The 14,394-nt window shown below is 38.5% G+C and overlaps 1 protein-coding gene across 3 annotated transcripts in view; it reads right to left on the bottom strand.

The window, feature by feature from the left end:
• LOC122089408 (protein NO VEIN) overlaps positions 1-14,175 on the bottom strand; it is an 81,613-nt gene extending 67,438 nt beyond the window's left edge. For all 3 annotated transcript variants that reach the window (XR_006143319.1, XR_006143318.1, XM_042659112.1), the window contains exons 1-2: positions 13,610-14,175; positions 13,173-13,510 (exon numbers count right to left, since the gene is read on the bottom strand). Coding sequence is in view for 1 of the 3 variants with exons in the window: in XM_042659112.1 (XP_042515046.1) it covers positions 13,173-13,510; positions 13,610-14,149 (878 nt within the window). In the remaining 2 variants the exon portion in view is untranslated. The remainder of the gene's footprint in view (positions 1-13,172; positions 13,511-13,609) is intronic.
• Between the last annotated feature and the right edge of the window lie 219 nt (positions 14,176-14,394).

The following is a 14,394-nucleotide window of genomic DNA, read 5'->3' as shown; positions in this document are numbered from 1 at the left end:
AAAAAAAAAAAAAAAACAAATATTGTTTTTGAATACCCGACAGTTAACTTATCAGGGCAATAAAATCTTGGTAAACTCAATGTCTAACTTCAAACATATCAATTCGAGCCAAAGATAAGAAAAAAATGCATCACAGTTCAAGTATTTTTTTTCCATAGATTTGTCATTTAGCTGGATTGCAGTTTTTTTTTTTTTTCTTCTTCTTTTAATTCTTAGAGGTTGACCAACCACAAAGTACCCACCCGTGCATTGGGGGAACTGGGATAACAAAAGTCACAATCTGAATGAATGGTAGTTCACAGGATTCAAAATCCCAGAACCTGGATTTGGAAAGAATTTTATAGCTCACTATGGGCATTGAACCTGAGCCTTCCAGACTCTCCAAGAGGTCTCAAATGGAAAGGATTATTTCAGTCAGAATATTGATGAACTTTTCAAACTCACGAAATTTTAAAAGTGTAACTTGTCAGCAGATATTGACAATATATCTTCTCACATAGCAACATACAAGTGGTCAAAACCCCCGTCCCCCAAGTCTATGTTACACAGGTTCAGGCCTAGGGATTGATATTGGGCTAAAATGTGTCAGAAAAAAAGGGGGGATTAGTGTCAAACAAAGGGTGATGCAGATTCATCTTCGAAATAGACTTGTTTTATTAAGAATAAGCCTAGGGTTGAGTTCCATACATGTTAGGCCTTTCATCCCATTTGTTTTGAGTGTATTAGACCACTTTTATGGGGCCTAAACCATGGTTCAAGAACTCGAGCAAAACATGCGAAATTTCGCATGTTTCGCAGGTATCGACAGGTTTCGACCATGTTTCCCATGCTTCGGTCTTCGACCTTATCAACCTGGTTCGACCATTTGGGTTGAATCAGGTCCTATAAGTTATTTCAAACAGAAACCATTCATTGGTTTCAACAGATTTCGGCCTTCTCTTGTGCTTTTTTTTCTCCCAAGTATAGGAAACTTGGGAAAACAGTGGGATTTTCATTGTTTTTACAACCAAACTTAAATCTAAGGGTGATTAGTGCTTCCCCTACACAAGAAAAGCATCTTGGACCATAAAGGTAAGTCCCAACTTCCCCAAAAAACATTTTTTTTTTATATAATATGTTAGTAAATAGGGTACAATCATGTAATTTTATTATATGTTGCTTAGGGGGACCCAATCTACGCATTCCCGATGGCCGAATTGTTTTTTGCATGTTAATGCTTTTTTTTATCTTCCGTTTTTAAAAATGCATTTACCTACAATATTTTTTTGAAAAAAAAAAAGGGTTAATATTTGGTCTTTCGTGTTCAACTTAATATATGTTGAACACCATCAGCCGATCTAGAACTTGATGGTTTCAGGGTTTTTTTTTTTTTTTCAAAAAATTCATTAAATATATTCTGAAATTATTTTAAAAATGTAAATGATTACGAAAAATTGTCTATTATGGTTTGAAAATTCAAGAAACTTAATGAATCTATTACAAATGCATTTACAATCATGTTTGTAAACTAATATGATGCTTCTTAATTACTCATTATTTATTAATCAAATAATTATTTTTAAAATATTTTTAAATAGGAAAAAATATAATGCTTTGCTGGGAATTTGGAATTATCTTTAATTGTTTTAATGAGTCATTATGAATGCATATATGTTTATAATTGGTCTTTTTTTTGTTGAAACAGTGTTTGTAGGAAGATTTTAAGTGTTGCATAATGACTGATAGAGGTGGGGACATCGCATGGCTACATGGAAGACCCCTATCAACTGATAAGAGGAAGTCACAATGTAATTATTGTCAAAAAAGAATCATGTCTAGTGGGGCCACAAGATTAAAGTGGCAGCTAGCAGGTGGGGACAGGAATGTGTTGGGCTGCCCTAATGTATCCAATGAGATCAAGAGGAGCATGCTGGAGCATTTAAAAGGAGGGTTGTAGAAGAGGAAGGAGAAGAGGCAGTTAGGGATGAATACCATGATGCTTGTCTTGAGTCATTGCCAGAGTTGGGGGAGCGAGATTATGACAGTGAGGAACCTGACTTGAATGATGTACAAACGGCACAAGAGGCTGAACAATTGAGGATGACTTTTGTAGCAAGCAGAGCCCAGCTTGATATTGATGAGGAAAGACGGGTACATAGGGCTAGCAGAGTTGGTTCATCTCGAGCAGTTGAAAAAGACCCTAAGGCCTGAGCCACAGAGGAGGAGAAGGAGGTTTGAGACATAGAGAGCCAGATGTTCCATTGAGGAGGTCCCAGAGTGTGAGGGACCAAGCCCCACCCCCACCCCCACCCCCACCACCATCTTATAACTGGAATGTTGAGGTTCTCCAATCTGATCCTGCATTGTATCAAAAGCAGGACTCGAGACAGTTAAAATTGAAACAAGTGTGGACCAATGTTAAGGAGGCAGTGGGGATGGCTTTCTCCAAATGGGCTTTCTATCATAGCATTCCAGCCAATATGACCACAGGATCATATTACCAAAACATGTTGGATGAGATTGGTAGAGCTGGTCCAGGTGTGAAAGGGCCAATAGCTTATGAGATGTACAATGTATATTTGCCAAAGCAAAAGAAAGAGTTGGTAGATTACATTGAGGATCTGAAGCCAATATGGGAGTATTATAGGGTGAGTGTGATATGTGATGGATAGACTGGACCCACTAGACGGTCCATCATCAATTTCATGGTGAATTGTGATGAAAGGACAATCTTCCTAAAGTCAGTTGATGCATACAGGGAGAAGAAAGATGCAAAATACATCTACAACCTCTTGAAAGAGGTGGTAAAGGATGTCGGGGTCAACAATGTGGTACAGATTGCCCTGATAATGGGAGCAACTTCAAGAAAGTTGGGGAAAAGCTAATGAACAATCGAAGGTACCATCTATTTTGGACTCCCTGTGCAGTCCATTGTATAAATCTCATGTTAAAAGACATGGAAAGTTTGAAGATTGTAAAAAGTGTGGTAGAGAAAGCGAGGTAGGTGACCACATATGTGTACAACCATGGGTTTGCTCTGAACTTGTTAAGAACTAATGTGGTGGGGACTTAGTGAGGCCAGGATTGACAAGGTTCGCGAGGGAACTATATCGCCTTGAAGAGCTCTGAGGCGAAGAAGTCCGGATTGAGATCCATGTTTGCTTCTAAGGAGTGGTTTAATTGGGATGGATCTAACTCTCAGGGAGGAAAAGCAGCCCAAACCACTATTTCTAATGAAAAATTCAGGGAGGATCTCAAGAAAGTGGTGAAGATATTAGATCCGATTGTGAGCGTCTTGAAGTTGGTTGACTCACAGATTAAACCCACCTTACCAGTCATATGGGCAGCCATTGAAATGATGAAGATGGAGGTGGAAGCGATGTACCGAAAGGGTAACAAGAAGTTCCTTGCCATAATCAAAGACCGCTGGGAGAGGCAGCTCACGCAGCGTCTACATAAGGCTGGTTGGTTTTACTTTATTCACCTTACTTGAACTTGTTAATATTGACATATACTTTTGCTTACCCAATATTCACCTTATCTATTTTCAGCTTATTACCTAAACCCCAAGTATTAATACAAGCATAGGCTTGGCTTGAGAACTGATATCATAGATGCAGTTCACACCGTGGTGGAGAAGATTGAGTCAAACACAACCGCATAGAATATCATCAACACGGAGGTGAGTGTTGAAGTTATTAATTAATACAATTATTAACCTAGGATATGAACATTAAGTTGCTAACATTAGTACCAATGTACAGATGAAAGCCTTTAGGGATGGAACTGGGAGTTTTGGTTGCACAACGGCTGTTGCGGGTCGAGATAGCACTGCTGTTGGTTGGTCCAATGACCTTGTTCTTTTCTTTCATATTCAGCTATGTACCATCATAAAAACCCACCTAATAGTCTCTCATTGTTTTACACAGTTGAATGGTGGGTGCAATATGGAAGATACTCACCCAACTTGTCCAAAGTAGCAATTAAAGTGTTATCTCAAATATGTTCCACCACTGAATGCGAGCGCAATTGGAGTACTTTCACCTTCATACACTCCAAGAGATGGAACATATAGGGTGTTGCACGGCTGGTCTATGAGCACTATAATATGAGATTGAAAGAAGAGCACATACGCCTTGGCATGGAGAATGATACTACCCCAATCGAGCTTGCTGATATCTTCCAATTTGAGTCAGATGATGCAGATCACCTTTATGAGTGGGTTAGAGATCAAGGTGAGCCACTTTTAGATGAGGCCGGCGGTCGGCCTAGCAGTCAAATTGCTTCAGAAATGGGTGTTGATGTGGAAGAATATATGTCAGAAGAGGGGAGAACGAGTCACCACTTCCATTTGAGGCCCACCCTGGTGTTGGAATTGAAGACGAAGAGTATCGGACCCCTGACCAGACACAAGGTGATGATGATGATGATTATGATTATGATGATTAGCTGCCATGCGAGCTGAAGAGGATAGATTAGCAGCCATACATGCTTCCACAACCATCTCCAATCAGATTCACAAGGGAGACTGAGTTCACACATGCCACGCAAGATGAACACCATGGTTCACGACAACAGAGAGGCTATAATAAAGGACCATGCAAAAGGTTCGGGCCTCATGATGAGACAGATTGGATGGGCCAAAGCATGGATATATCTAGTTTGTCTACCACAATGGAATCCATAAGTTTGGGACGGGGTGGAGAATCTGGGCATTGGCGTGCACCAGAATTCATTGACTCGAGCCCTAGTCCAGTACATAATGGTGATAGTGGTTTTAAGAGCGCCGAATCAACTACATCGCATTATGGGTATCCAGGACAGTATGGTGTATATGCCGGTGGACCATCCTTCGAGAGCACTGGTTCATTTGGATATGGTAGTGGTTATGGACAGTATGGTGAATCTTATTCCTCATTTGAACAGGAGGGTTCTACAGGTAGGTCATCTTTTGTTAACAGTATGGTATCCATCCCAACCTTCTGTGCCATACCCACAACCTATAACTGTGTGTAACCCATTCCCTAGGTTGGGATACCTAGCTATGTTGATGATGGATCTTATAGAAGAGCGGTGAGAGAGTACTAAGACAATTGGGCCCAGAACATATCATGGGATGCATATGTCTCTCATTCAAATGAGCGGCTACGACATCTGTAGTGGTATGCGGCTCGTGGGATGGAACCGCCTAGACACTTTACTTGGAATTGAGTCACTACTTTCAAATGTTAAGTAATTTTGAGTCACTATTGTTGAGTGTCGATAAATAACTGTTGATGATGTAATATTTTTATTTATTTTGGATCATTCGGATTATGTCTTATGTTTTGATGTAGATTGTGGACTATATAGTCATTATATAATATAGTTTCAGAAGTTAAGTCACCAAGTCAGCGTAATGATTATCGAACCTTTGGTTCACCACACAAGTAAGACTTTATATGCGTTTTTTATTAAACTAATGATGTGAATGTGTTAGAAATGTTCAAAATAGGATGTACACAAAAAATCAGACAAAAAAATCATTGTTTGAGGGTCGAAACCTAAATTTCCACCATATTTTTCCCGGTAACCTCGAAATTTTCCAGGTTTCGACCGAAATTTCAGTCTCCCCAGGGGTCAAAACCCGATACCGTGAACCTTGGCCTAAACTGGGGGTATTAAGATTGCATACAAGATTTACTAATTTGTTTCCTTTTACATTAGTTTCCTTTTTAGTTGGGTTCAATTTAAGTTATATTTGTTTTCCTAGGAGTCGAGTTATTAGTTGAGTCGAGTCATTAGTTGTTACTTTTCTTTTTGAAAGTTTCCTACTTTTAGTTTTTAGAAACTATTGTATTAAGAGAATAATCGGTTTCCTTTTTAAGAAACCTTCTATTGTGTAATACCCTCCCCCATCATTATACATAAATAAGAGGAGGCTCCTAAGGCTGGAATGATTTTGATAAAAAAAAAATTAATAGCTACAGCTATTGTCTTCTCCACGAAGAGTTGTCTTGTGTTTGACCAAGGTTGATGGAATTGGTGATTGATCCAATTGACTCTCTGCAGTGTGAAGCCTGAGAAGTCCTCTTCCTTTGTTTATCTTCTTCTCCTTTCAATTAGTCAAGAATCTACAGCTGCCGTAACCATCTACAGGTAATTGATTCCATCTTCTTCCACAGTTCTGCCCCAGGAAATCTTCTTAGTTTCCTATTTGATACCCTGCTGCCTGAAACACTTTCAGCCATCCTCTGTGGCTGAAACTAGGGTCAATCTTCCCTCCCATAAGGGCTATCAATCGTCCAAAAGATCTGGCCATTCTGACCAGCTGTTAGTGAGATAATTAAAATCTTCCCAAAACCCTGTTTTAGTCTGTTCTGTCTGGGACAGAAATCAATAGAGCTATTAATGATTATATGGTTTCCTTTGATATTGGCCTATGAAACTATGAAGGAACAAGCCTATTACATCCTCTGTTAAGCCCTAATGTCAGGTTCCTAATCTGATCAGGAAAGAACTTCCTGCAGAGATTGATTGGCTGCTTTGTTTCCTATTTGGCCTACTTTTCTAACTCTGAATTATTGTGCACGGTTGGACTGTTGAGTGGTTGATGATGCAGACAAGTCACTTAATAAGCTCATTTTATTAGAAATAAGCCTCGGATTAGGTTATGTATGTGTTGGGCTTTGATCCCATGGGTTTTCTATGTAATGGACCACTTTAATGGGCCTAAAATATGGGTAGAAGGTAGGTAAACGAGATTTAATTCTTGAGTTTAGTTAGAGTGCTGTTTTGAGTCTATTTCCTTTATTATTTCATTTTCCTAGTCAGTTTAGATTTCGCAATTAGTTAAGGCTTGGATTAGGCCTTTCCTTTTTAGTGTTTGACTCAGTTTTGAGTATTCTATATAAGTTTGTAAGGGGCAACAGCACTGAAAAATGATTTGAATGAAAAAAAAAAAAGCTTTGTGCTAGAGAACTGTGAGATGCAGTGCTATGAGAGACAGCTTGGGTGAGATGTCCATGGGTGAGATGCCCTAGGGAAGAGTGAGATACTCGACCCAACCTATTCCTCTACCCCTATTCTTCACATCATTCTCTATTTTCTGTTTAATTCATTCTTTTGGTTCCTGAATTTGATTTTTATTGGATTTAGTAAAGATCATGTTAGGGATTGGATCACTTGTAAATTGATCCTACATTAGATGATCTTTGATAAGTATCCTACAGTTTGGGATTAGGTTGGCCTTGCCAATCCTAGTTCTACATTAAAGGGGGATCCATTGCCTTCTTCATGGCCACGTCCAAGTATCCAACTTTTGGGTGTGTGCTGGACCCATAGCCCTACTACTAACACCCAAGACATGACATGAAGCGACATGTTGTGTCATGTCATGTCATGTCGTATCAACATGAGTACTCCAAGGGTGCATGAAATGTCAGGTTACAAAGCCCCCCACCAGCATTACCTATATTTTGAGCTCAATGGAAGGGGGAAAAAGATATCTATAAACTAGCTAAAATGAGGGAATGGAAGAATAGAGATTTTTAACCATATTATATGCATTAAAACTTAAAAGTGAAGCTGATAAAGTACTAATAAGTTATGAGGATATTAAAGAGAGAGAGGGAAAACTATTTCTACAACTTATTAAATAAAAACAATATAAGTAATAGTGTTTTAAACAGTTGTAAAACCATCAAGAAACCACAAGTCTTAGATATATAAGAAAATTAGGTGTCTAAAGTAAAGGAAGCTTTAAAGAAGATGAAAATAGGTAAAGCAATATGTCCAGATGGTATTCCAATAGAGGTGTGGAAGAAGCTTAGGAACTGTGTAATAACTTGGCTAAGTTGTTAATAAGATTATGAGCACAAGAAAGATGTCAGATGAATTGAAGAGAAACATTATGATTCCAATTTGTAAAAACATAAGGTGATATTCAAAGTTGTAAAACCTATAGAGGAATAAAACTCATGAGTCATACTATGAAATTATGAGAGAGAGTAATTGAAACAATAAGGTTGCTTCATCGTGACCTAGGGGTCACAAGTTCAAGTCATGAAACAGCCTTTCTACCAAGCAAGGGTAAAGCTACGTACATTACGACCCTCCCAGGCCCCGCAATGGCAATAGCCTCATGCACTAGATAAGCTTTTTTTACTAATATAAACCCGCCTAAGACAAGAGACTACCATTTTCGGCTAACCAATTTGGTCTTATGTCCGGAAGATATCTATTTACTTAGGAGCAAGGCTTCGAAAACTCGTCAAAATCTTGGATATTTCGGTTTTTTTTTTTTAACCGAGACAAAATGGCATACGAAATATAGAAGTACATAATTTCAGTCATCTCGGTCACATTTCGAAATTTCTCTCATTTCAACCCAATGCACAATTTCATCAAAATTTTGACTATCTCGATCATTTCATTTCGCTCATTTTTGCTAATTTCGACCACTTCAGCCATTAGCCCTCCAAAATGGCCAAGGAAACACATGGGAAAAAGTACACCATTTCGACTGAAATTTCAATGGCTTTGAAACCACCGAAACAAAACGAGTTCTTGAACCTTACTCAGGAGGCTTGTGAAAAGATTTAGAAAATGTAAGAAGAATGTCATTATTGACTTAGGAAAAACTTATAATAGAGTCCCTAGAGAGTTGATTAGGCAAGTATTAGAGAAGAAAAGTGTTTGAAGTAAATATGTGGACATAGTTAAAGATATGTGTAATAGTAAAGTAACAAGTGGAAGTATGGGAGCAGGGTAGAGAATTCTCAATTTCAATTGGATTACATTAAGGATCATCTTTAAGCACATATTTGTTTGCACTAATCATAGACGGGTTTAAGAAAGATATTCAAGATCAAATCCCTTGTTGTATGCATTTTATTGATGATATTATTTTTGTGGATATAAAACACAAAGAAATGCAAAGTTGAAATTATGAAAATCAACCTTGGAATCAAAAGGGTTTAAGATAGCAAAATAAAAACAGAGTATATGGTGTGTAACTTTAATAACAATAGGACTAAAAGGGAGGTGGTGAAAATTGATGATAGGGAAATATCAAAAAGTGAAAATAGTGAGTATCTAGGTTCAATCATGAATAAAGGAGAAATAGAGGATAATGTTGCACAGAGAATTAGAATAGAATGTATGAAGTGGAGGGGTCCGGAGTATTGTGTGGACGACGCATTCCTTTAAAAATCTAAAGAAAAAAATTTTATAGGACAGATATACGACCAGCAATGAAGTATGGAGCTGAATGTCAGAAAGTGAAGAAACAACATATAAACAAATTTATTATAGTTGAAATGAGGATGTTGAGATAGATCAATGGTAAAACTAAAAGAGATAAAATAAGAAACAAACAAATAAGAGCTAATTAAATAGTAGATTTGATACATGATAAGTTACGAGAAAGTTGTTTGAGGTGGCATGGGCATGGGCATGGGCATGGGCATGGGCATGGGCAACGGCAACGGAGGCTTTTGAATGCTCCAACACAAAGGGGTGACTTGATTCAGATTGAACGAGCTAAAAAAGGTAAGGGTAGCCATAAAATGACTCTAAATGAAGTGGTGAGGATGGACATGCATAGCTTAGGACTAGTAACAAGAATGGCTTTGAATAGAGCTGATTGGAGAGAAGGATTCATGAATTGACGATTACGATGCAATGTATCAGCTGACACGTTAACTTATTACATGCCAATTTTTTAAAACCATTGAAAAAGTTCTTGTATAAAGGTAAGATCTGTATTGTGTTGCAATAGGGGTAAAAGAACATCAAAACAATATCAAGTAAAGAAAACAAGAGCAGTAAAATACAGTTACCAAGAAAAGCCAAAAGTAGTAGAAGAGACCATGACAAGAGTCACTTCTCTTACAAAATAAATTTATCAAAGACAAAAACAAATCTTGAAACAATAAATAGAACTCTAATTAATAATCTAGCAACAAAACAGCCCCTTCATACCATCGCCATGCAAGGAAATAAATTAAGTTCACATATCCTAAATAAAATGAATGGATTTTGCGTTATCAATCATGTAGAAAGTTATTAAGCCCTAACATAGAGTTCTTCAAAATGCATCAGATGGAGGATTTTGTTTAGACCCCACTTACTGGCCAGAGTTTGGGTGGAATAACACATGGTACTAAGTCGAAGCTTAGCCACCTAAAGTAGTTCAAGAATGATATGACCATCAAAGGTTTTACCAATGTGGAAAATATTTCATTCTAGAGCATTATTGTTCAAGAATGAGGAGTCCATGAAAGGATCTACCAATGCTGAAAATATCATGGAACATTTTTCAATACTCTCTTACAATTTAATATAGTCACCCACGAAGTCACCTCAAATGTCCTAGCTTGGCACTATGGTAATGCAATGTGATTTTATATATTCGCTACTGTTGGCCAGATCTTAACAATTATGGGTAGTATGTATTTTGTAGTCAAGCTCCAAGAATTGAAGTAGGGCAAATCTTCTCTTGCTTCAACAAAGTATCACATATTGAACAAAAGGGATAGGATAGTGAAAGCAAATATCTGGAAAGGCTTACGTTTCTTCCAGGGAGATCCACCAAAGATTAGGCATCTAAGAGAAAGAACTCTAATTAAAGGGACAAAACTCCCTATACATAACATTTCACTATTTTACTGGTAAAACTCATCAGGCTTGTAGAGACCTCAAGTAGGCTCTGCCCATTCTTCCAGCAATGTATTTTCTAATCATGATGGCAAAATTGAAGACGCATATGCTGTGTGCCGTTTCGCAAGAGCTATTATTCAAAAAATCCATATATTTTTTCAATCAGAGCCACCCAAACAGTAAAACATGCAATGCCATCCCAGTTGGTTCTCAAATTTGGCCGCCATGTCCACGTCACCATCTATCCATCTGGTGAGTTTCATCCAAAATGCATTTTTTCACATGGCAATATAAGTCCCTGAGAAGGGTTGAAAAGGGAACTTAGGAAATTTAGGTTTAACAGCTGACATAGAAGAACAAAAGTTCATTAGAAGGTGGGTCAAGTGGTTGAAACAGGAAGGAAAACTTGACATGTGGCTTACTGAAGGGGTACAAGTTGATTGAATCAGAATCAATATGGCACAAAATGGTGGACCATGAAGGAAAGGGTTCCTTCACGGGACCATGTAGTTCCAATTCCCATGAAACTTGTGGGTATCTTCCCTTATCTCGAGTTTTTGGCTGCAAGGATAAATTCAGAACCTGAAATTATGAAAAAAGGAGATCACTAGTAGTTACCAATTTATATGTGAAAGTCACCCAAATTTTACAGCTTTACACAGGGTCCTTAGCCTAGGTATTTAGCAATGCCTATGGGATAAAAATAACTCAAGAGATTAGCTGCCTCAATAAGGGGATAATTTTCAGAAGATGAAAAAATCACATTGATAAAATCATCCATGGAAAGCATTCATGTTTACCACATGTTTCTTATTACCATTCCGTGTTAGTCACCTGAAGCTCAAACAAAGTTCATAAAGACTAGTTTATGACCACTAGAACACTCATAACAATGCCACCTTCAGAAAGGAACAGAAACACACTCAAGTACCATAGAGTATTATCGTGGATAGGAAATTTAGGTTCTCCAAAAGTAGCTGGCAGTATGGGGTTTAGGCTCTAGTAAAGAATGATCATATTAGAACTGATTTGGGAGTTGCTCCAAAGTCCAATCCATTATAAGCTCCAAGAAAGTCATTTGAGAAGGTATGGCCATGTTCGCAGAGGCATTGGGATGCACCAGTAAGGAGCAGTAATCTAATTTAGATTGAAGGAATTAAAAGAGGTAGAGGCAGGCCGAAAATGACTATAAGAGAAGTTGAGGAAAGACATGCATAGTTTAAGTCTTGTCTCAAGTATGACCTTAAATAGAGCTGATTGGAGAGCAAGGATCCATATAGTGGACCCCATTTAATTGTGTTCCTACTTTTTTGCTATTATTATGTTACTTTCCCCTCACTTTTTCGTTTTCCTTTTTTGTCCTTGCTCGGACCCATGTAGCCAACCCCATTAAGTTGGGATAAGGCTGAGTTTGTTGTTGTTGTTGTTGTTGTATGAGGTTTAGGCCACTTCATGTAGCTGACAAAGCTCTTCTAGGAAATTGGTAATAAAGGTTCAGAAAGGAAAGTGGCAGTGATTGGAGACAGGTAACTTTTTTTCCAATAACTTACAAGCATGGGAACAATAATTCTCTACATCCAGCTGAGGTTGATAGACCTGCATGATGGAGCATTAGAAAGCAAGTACAAAGTTTTTCCTTTTTCTTTTCTTTTCTTCTTTTTTTTTTTTTTTTTTTTTTTTTCGGGGGGGGGGGGGGGCTTTGTGGTGGGGGGGGGGAGGAGATGCCCTTCCATCACAGTTGGATCAGATACACATGTTCAGAAGCGAGAGATGTTTGGTGTGAAAATTAACATCATAAAGATACTTCTTTCTCCCAGATGTCAGTTGAAAAGGTAGCGCAGATAGCAACTAATCGGGAGAGACTGCAAATTGAAAAGGAATTATCAATCACATTTCAGAGAAATCCAAACAATGGAGAAACCATGGATCTTTCTTATATTTTCAGATTTCCCAGGCAAAGCAGTATGGAATAGCCACATTCTAAGATAGATGTCTTCTTTTTTATGAACAGCAGTCTCAACAAATCTTACAGCTGATTATCTTGTTCAGCACTAAATGCACCTTTTCCAATATGACGAGGAGGATGTAGATCCCTTGTTGATTCATTGGTAGTCACGAGTGGGTTTCTTGTGTTTTTCCAAGGTTATGGATTCACTGCATTGATAAAAATAAAAATGGTCTATCTCCTATTGGGCAATCATTACATGGAATTTGCCATCCCCATCATCTGTGGGATCTAATGGAACAAAAAAATAAGATGAATTTTCAGGCATCACAATCCCCTTTGGACAGGATATCTTTTCCACGTTCCAAGGCACTTCTTTCCCGGGAATCCTTTTTGTAACCGTAATGCGGAACAGTCATGTTCAATTTTAAGTCCTTTGTCGGTCTTGTCCACCTACACACTATTTTGGTTTATTTACTTTCTTCCTATTTGATATAACATTTATCTTGTTCAAAAATAAATAAATAAAATAACGGGAAGAAGGAGCAGGGAAAAAAAAAGGATGACAGACTACTCAGACTTGAATTAAAGGTTACATAGTGCACACCTCAAGCTCTGAATTCGCACACCAAGCTTTTCCCTAGCAGTGATTGATCTTTTCGTGCCAATGAAGTCCAGGAACTCCTCGGCCACAATAGGTCTGACCTTGCAAGTATCAACAAACTCCGCAAGGTACGATATGATTTCCTCACTAGTTATTTTAACAATCTCCGTTGCATCTGAAGGAACTAAAAAGTAGTGCACAACGAGTGGATGCCGCAATAAAGGACCCATCTCAAGCTCTTCGAAACACTCAACACCCTCATTTTTGCAAATCGCAGCATTCAAATCATACAACGACGTGATTCTTCGAACCGCAACGAAGGAATGAATAAAAGCATTAACCTACACAACAGAAAACAATAAACCAATACCAAAACAATAACAAATCAGACAAGGCCATTAAAAGGACTCAGTAAACGAAAATAATAGTAAAAGTACAACCTTTCCTTCGGTCATCATAAGGCGATACAGTGAAGGAATGTCCTGCAACTGAAACCCCAGGGAGCTCCATGAATCGACTTCGAGAGATAAAAGCAGAGACTGTGAGACTTTCCATACGGAGAAGCTTTCACCAGCGGCTAGAAGATCGCGATGAGCCTTTACTACAGCACGGTCAATCCTGTCCCGGGCTTCGTTTGGTTTTGAAGTGGAAGTTTGAGGTAGGAAGAGCGATTTGGGGAACTGTTGGAGAGGTAAAGTTGGGTTTTGAAGGTGAGGTGCCTGAGAAGAAGGGAATCTAGGGTTTTGGAAGTAGGGATTAGGGTTTTGGAGAGGAAAGGTGGGGTTTTGGAGGTGAGAAGACTGAGACGATTGGAAGCTGGGGTATTGAAAGTAGGGGTTTGTGTTTTGGATGTAAGGGATAGAGTTTTGGGTGTAAGGGTTGGGGTTTATGGGAAAGAAGTGAGGAAGTGCTGGTGCTGGTGGTTGCGCCCGCCCACGAGGGCAGTCGGAGGAAGGGGGGCGGTAGCGCTGGCCGTACATGGCGAATTTGCAAAAGCTGCAAAATCGCGGGAAAGGGGAAGAAAGTTTAGGAACAATGGCTTTTATAATGCTCTGATGGTGTAGGCTTTTTCTCCGTGTAGCGAGGTTGTGTCGCATGTGGTCTAGTACATAGTGAATCCTGATCGTCCACAATTTATATATATAGTCAATCTTGATCGTCCACAATTTATATATATATATATATATATTTCTTTTTGAAGTATACACATTTCTCTATCTTTCCC

Source organism: Macadamia integrifolia, chromosome 9 (genome assembly GCF_013358625.1).
Source record: "Macadamia integrifolia cultivar HAES 741 chromosome 9, SCU_Mint_v3, whole genome shotgun sequence".
In the NCBI taxonomy this organism is placed as follows: domain Eukaryota; kingdom Viridiplantae; phylum Streptophyta; class Magnoliopsida; order Proteales; family Proteaceae; genus Macadamia; species Macadamia integrifolia.
Note: the sequence above shows the minus strand (reverse complement) of the source record. Positions and strands in the feature narration are given on the sequence as shown.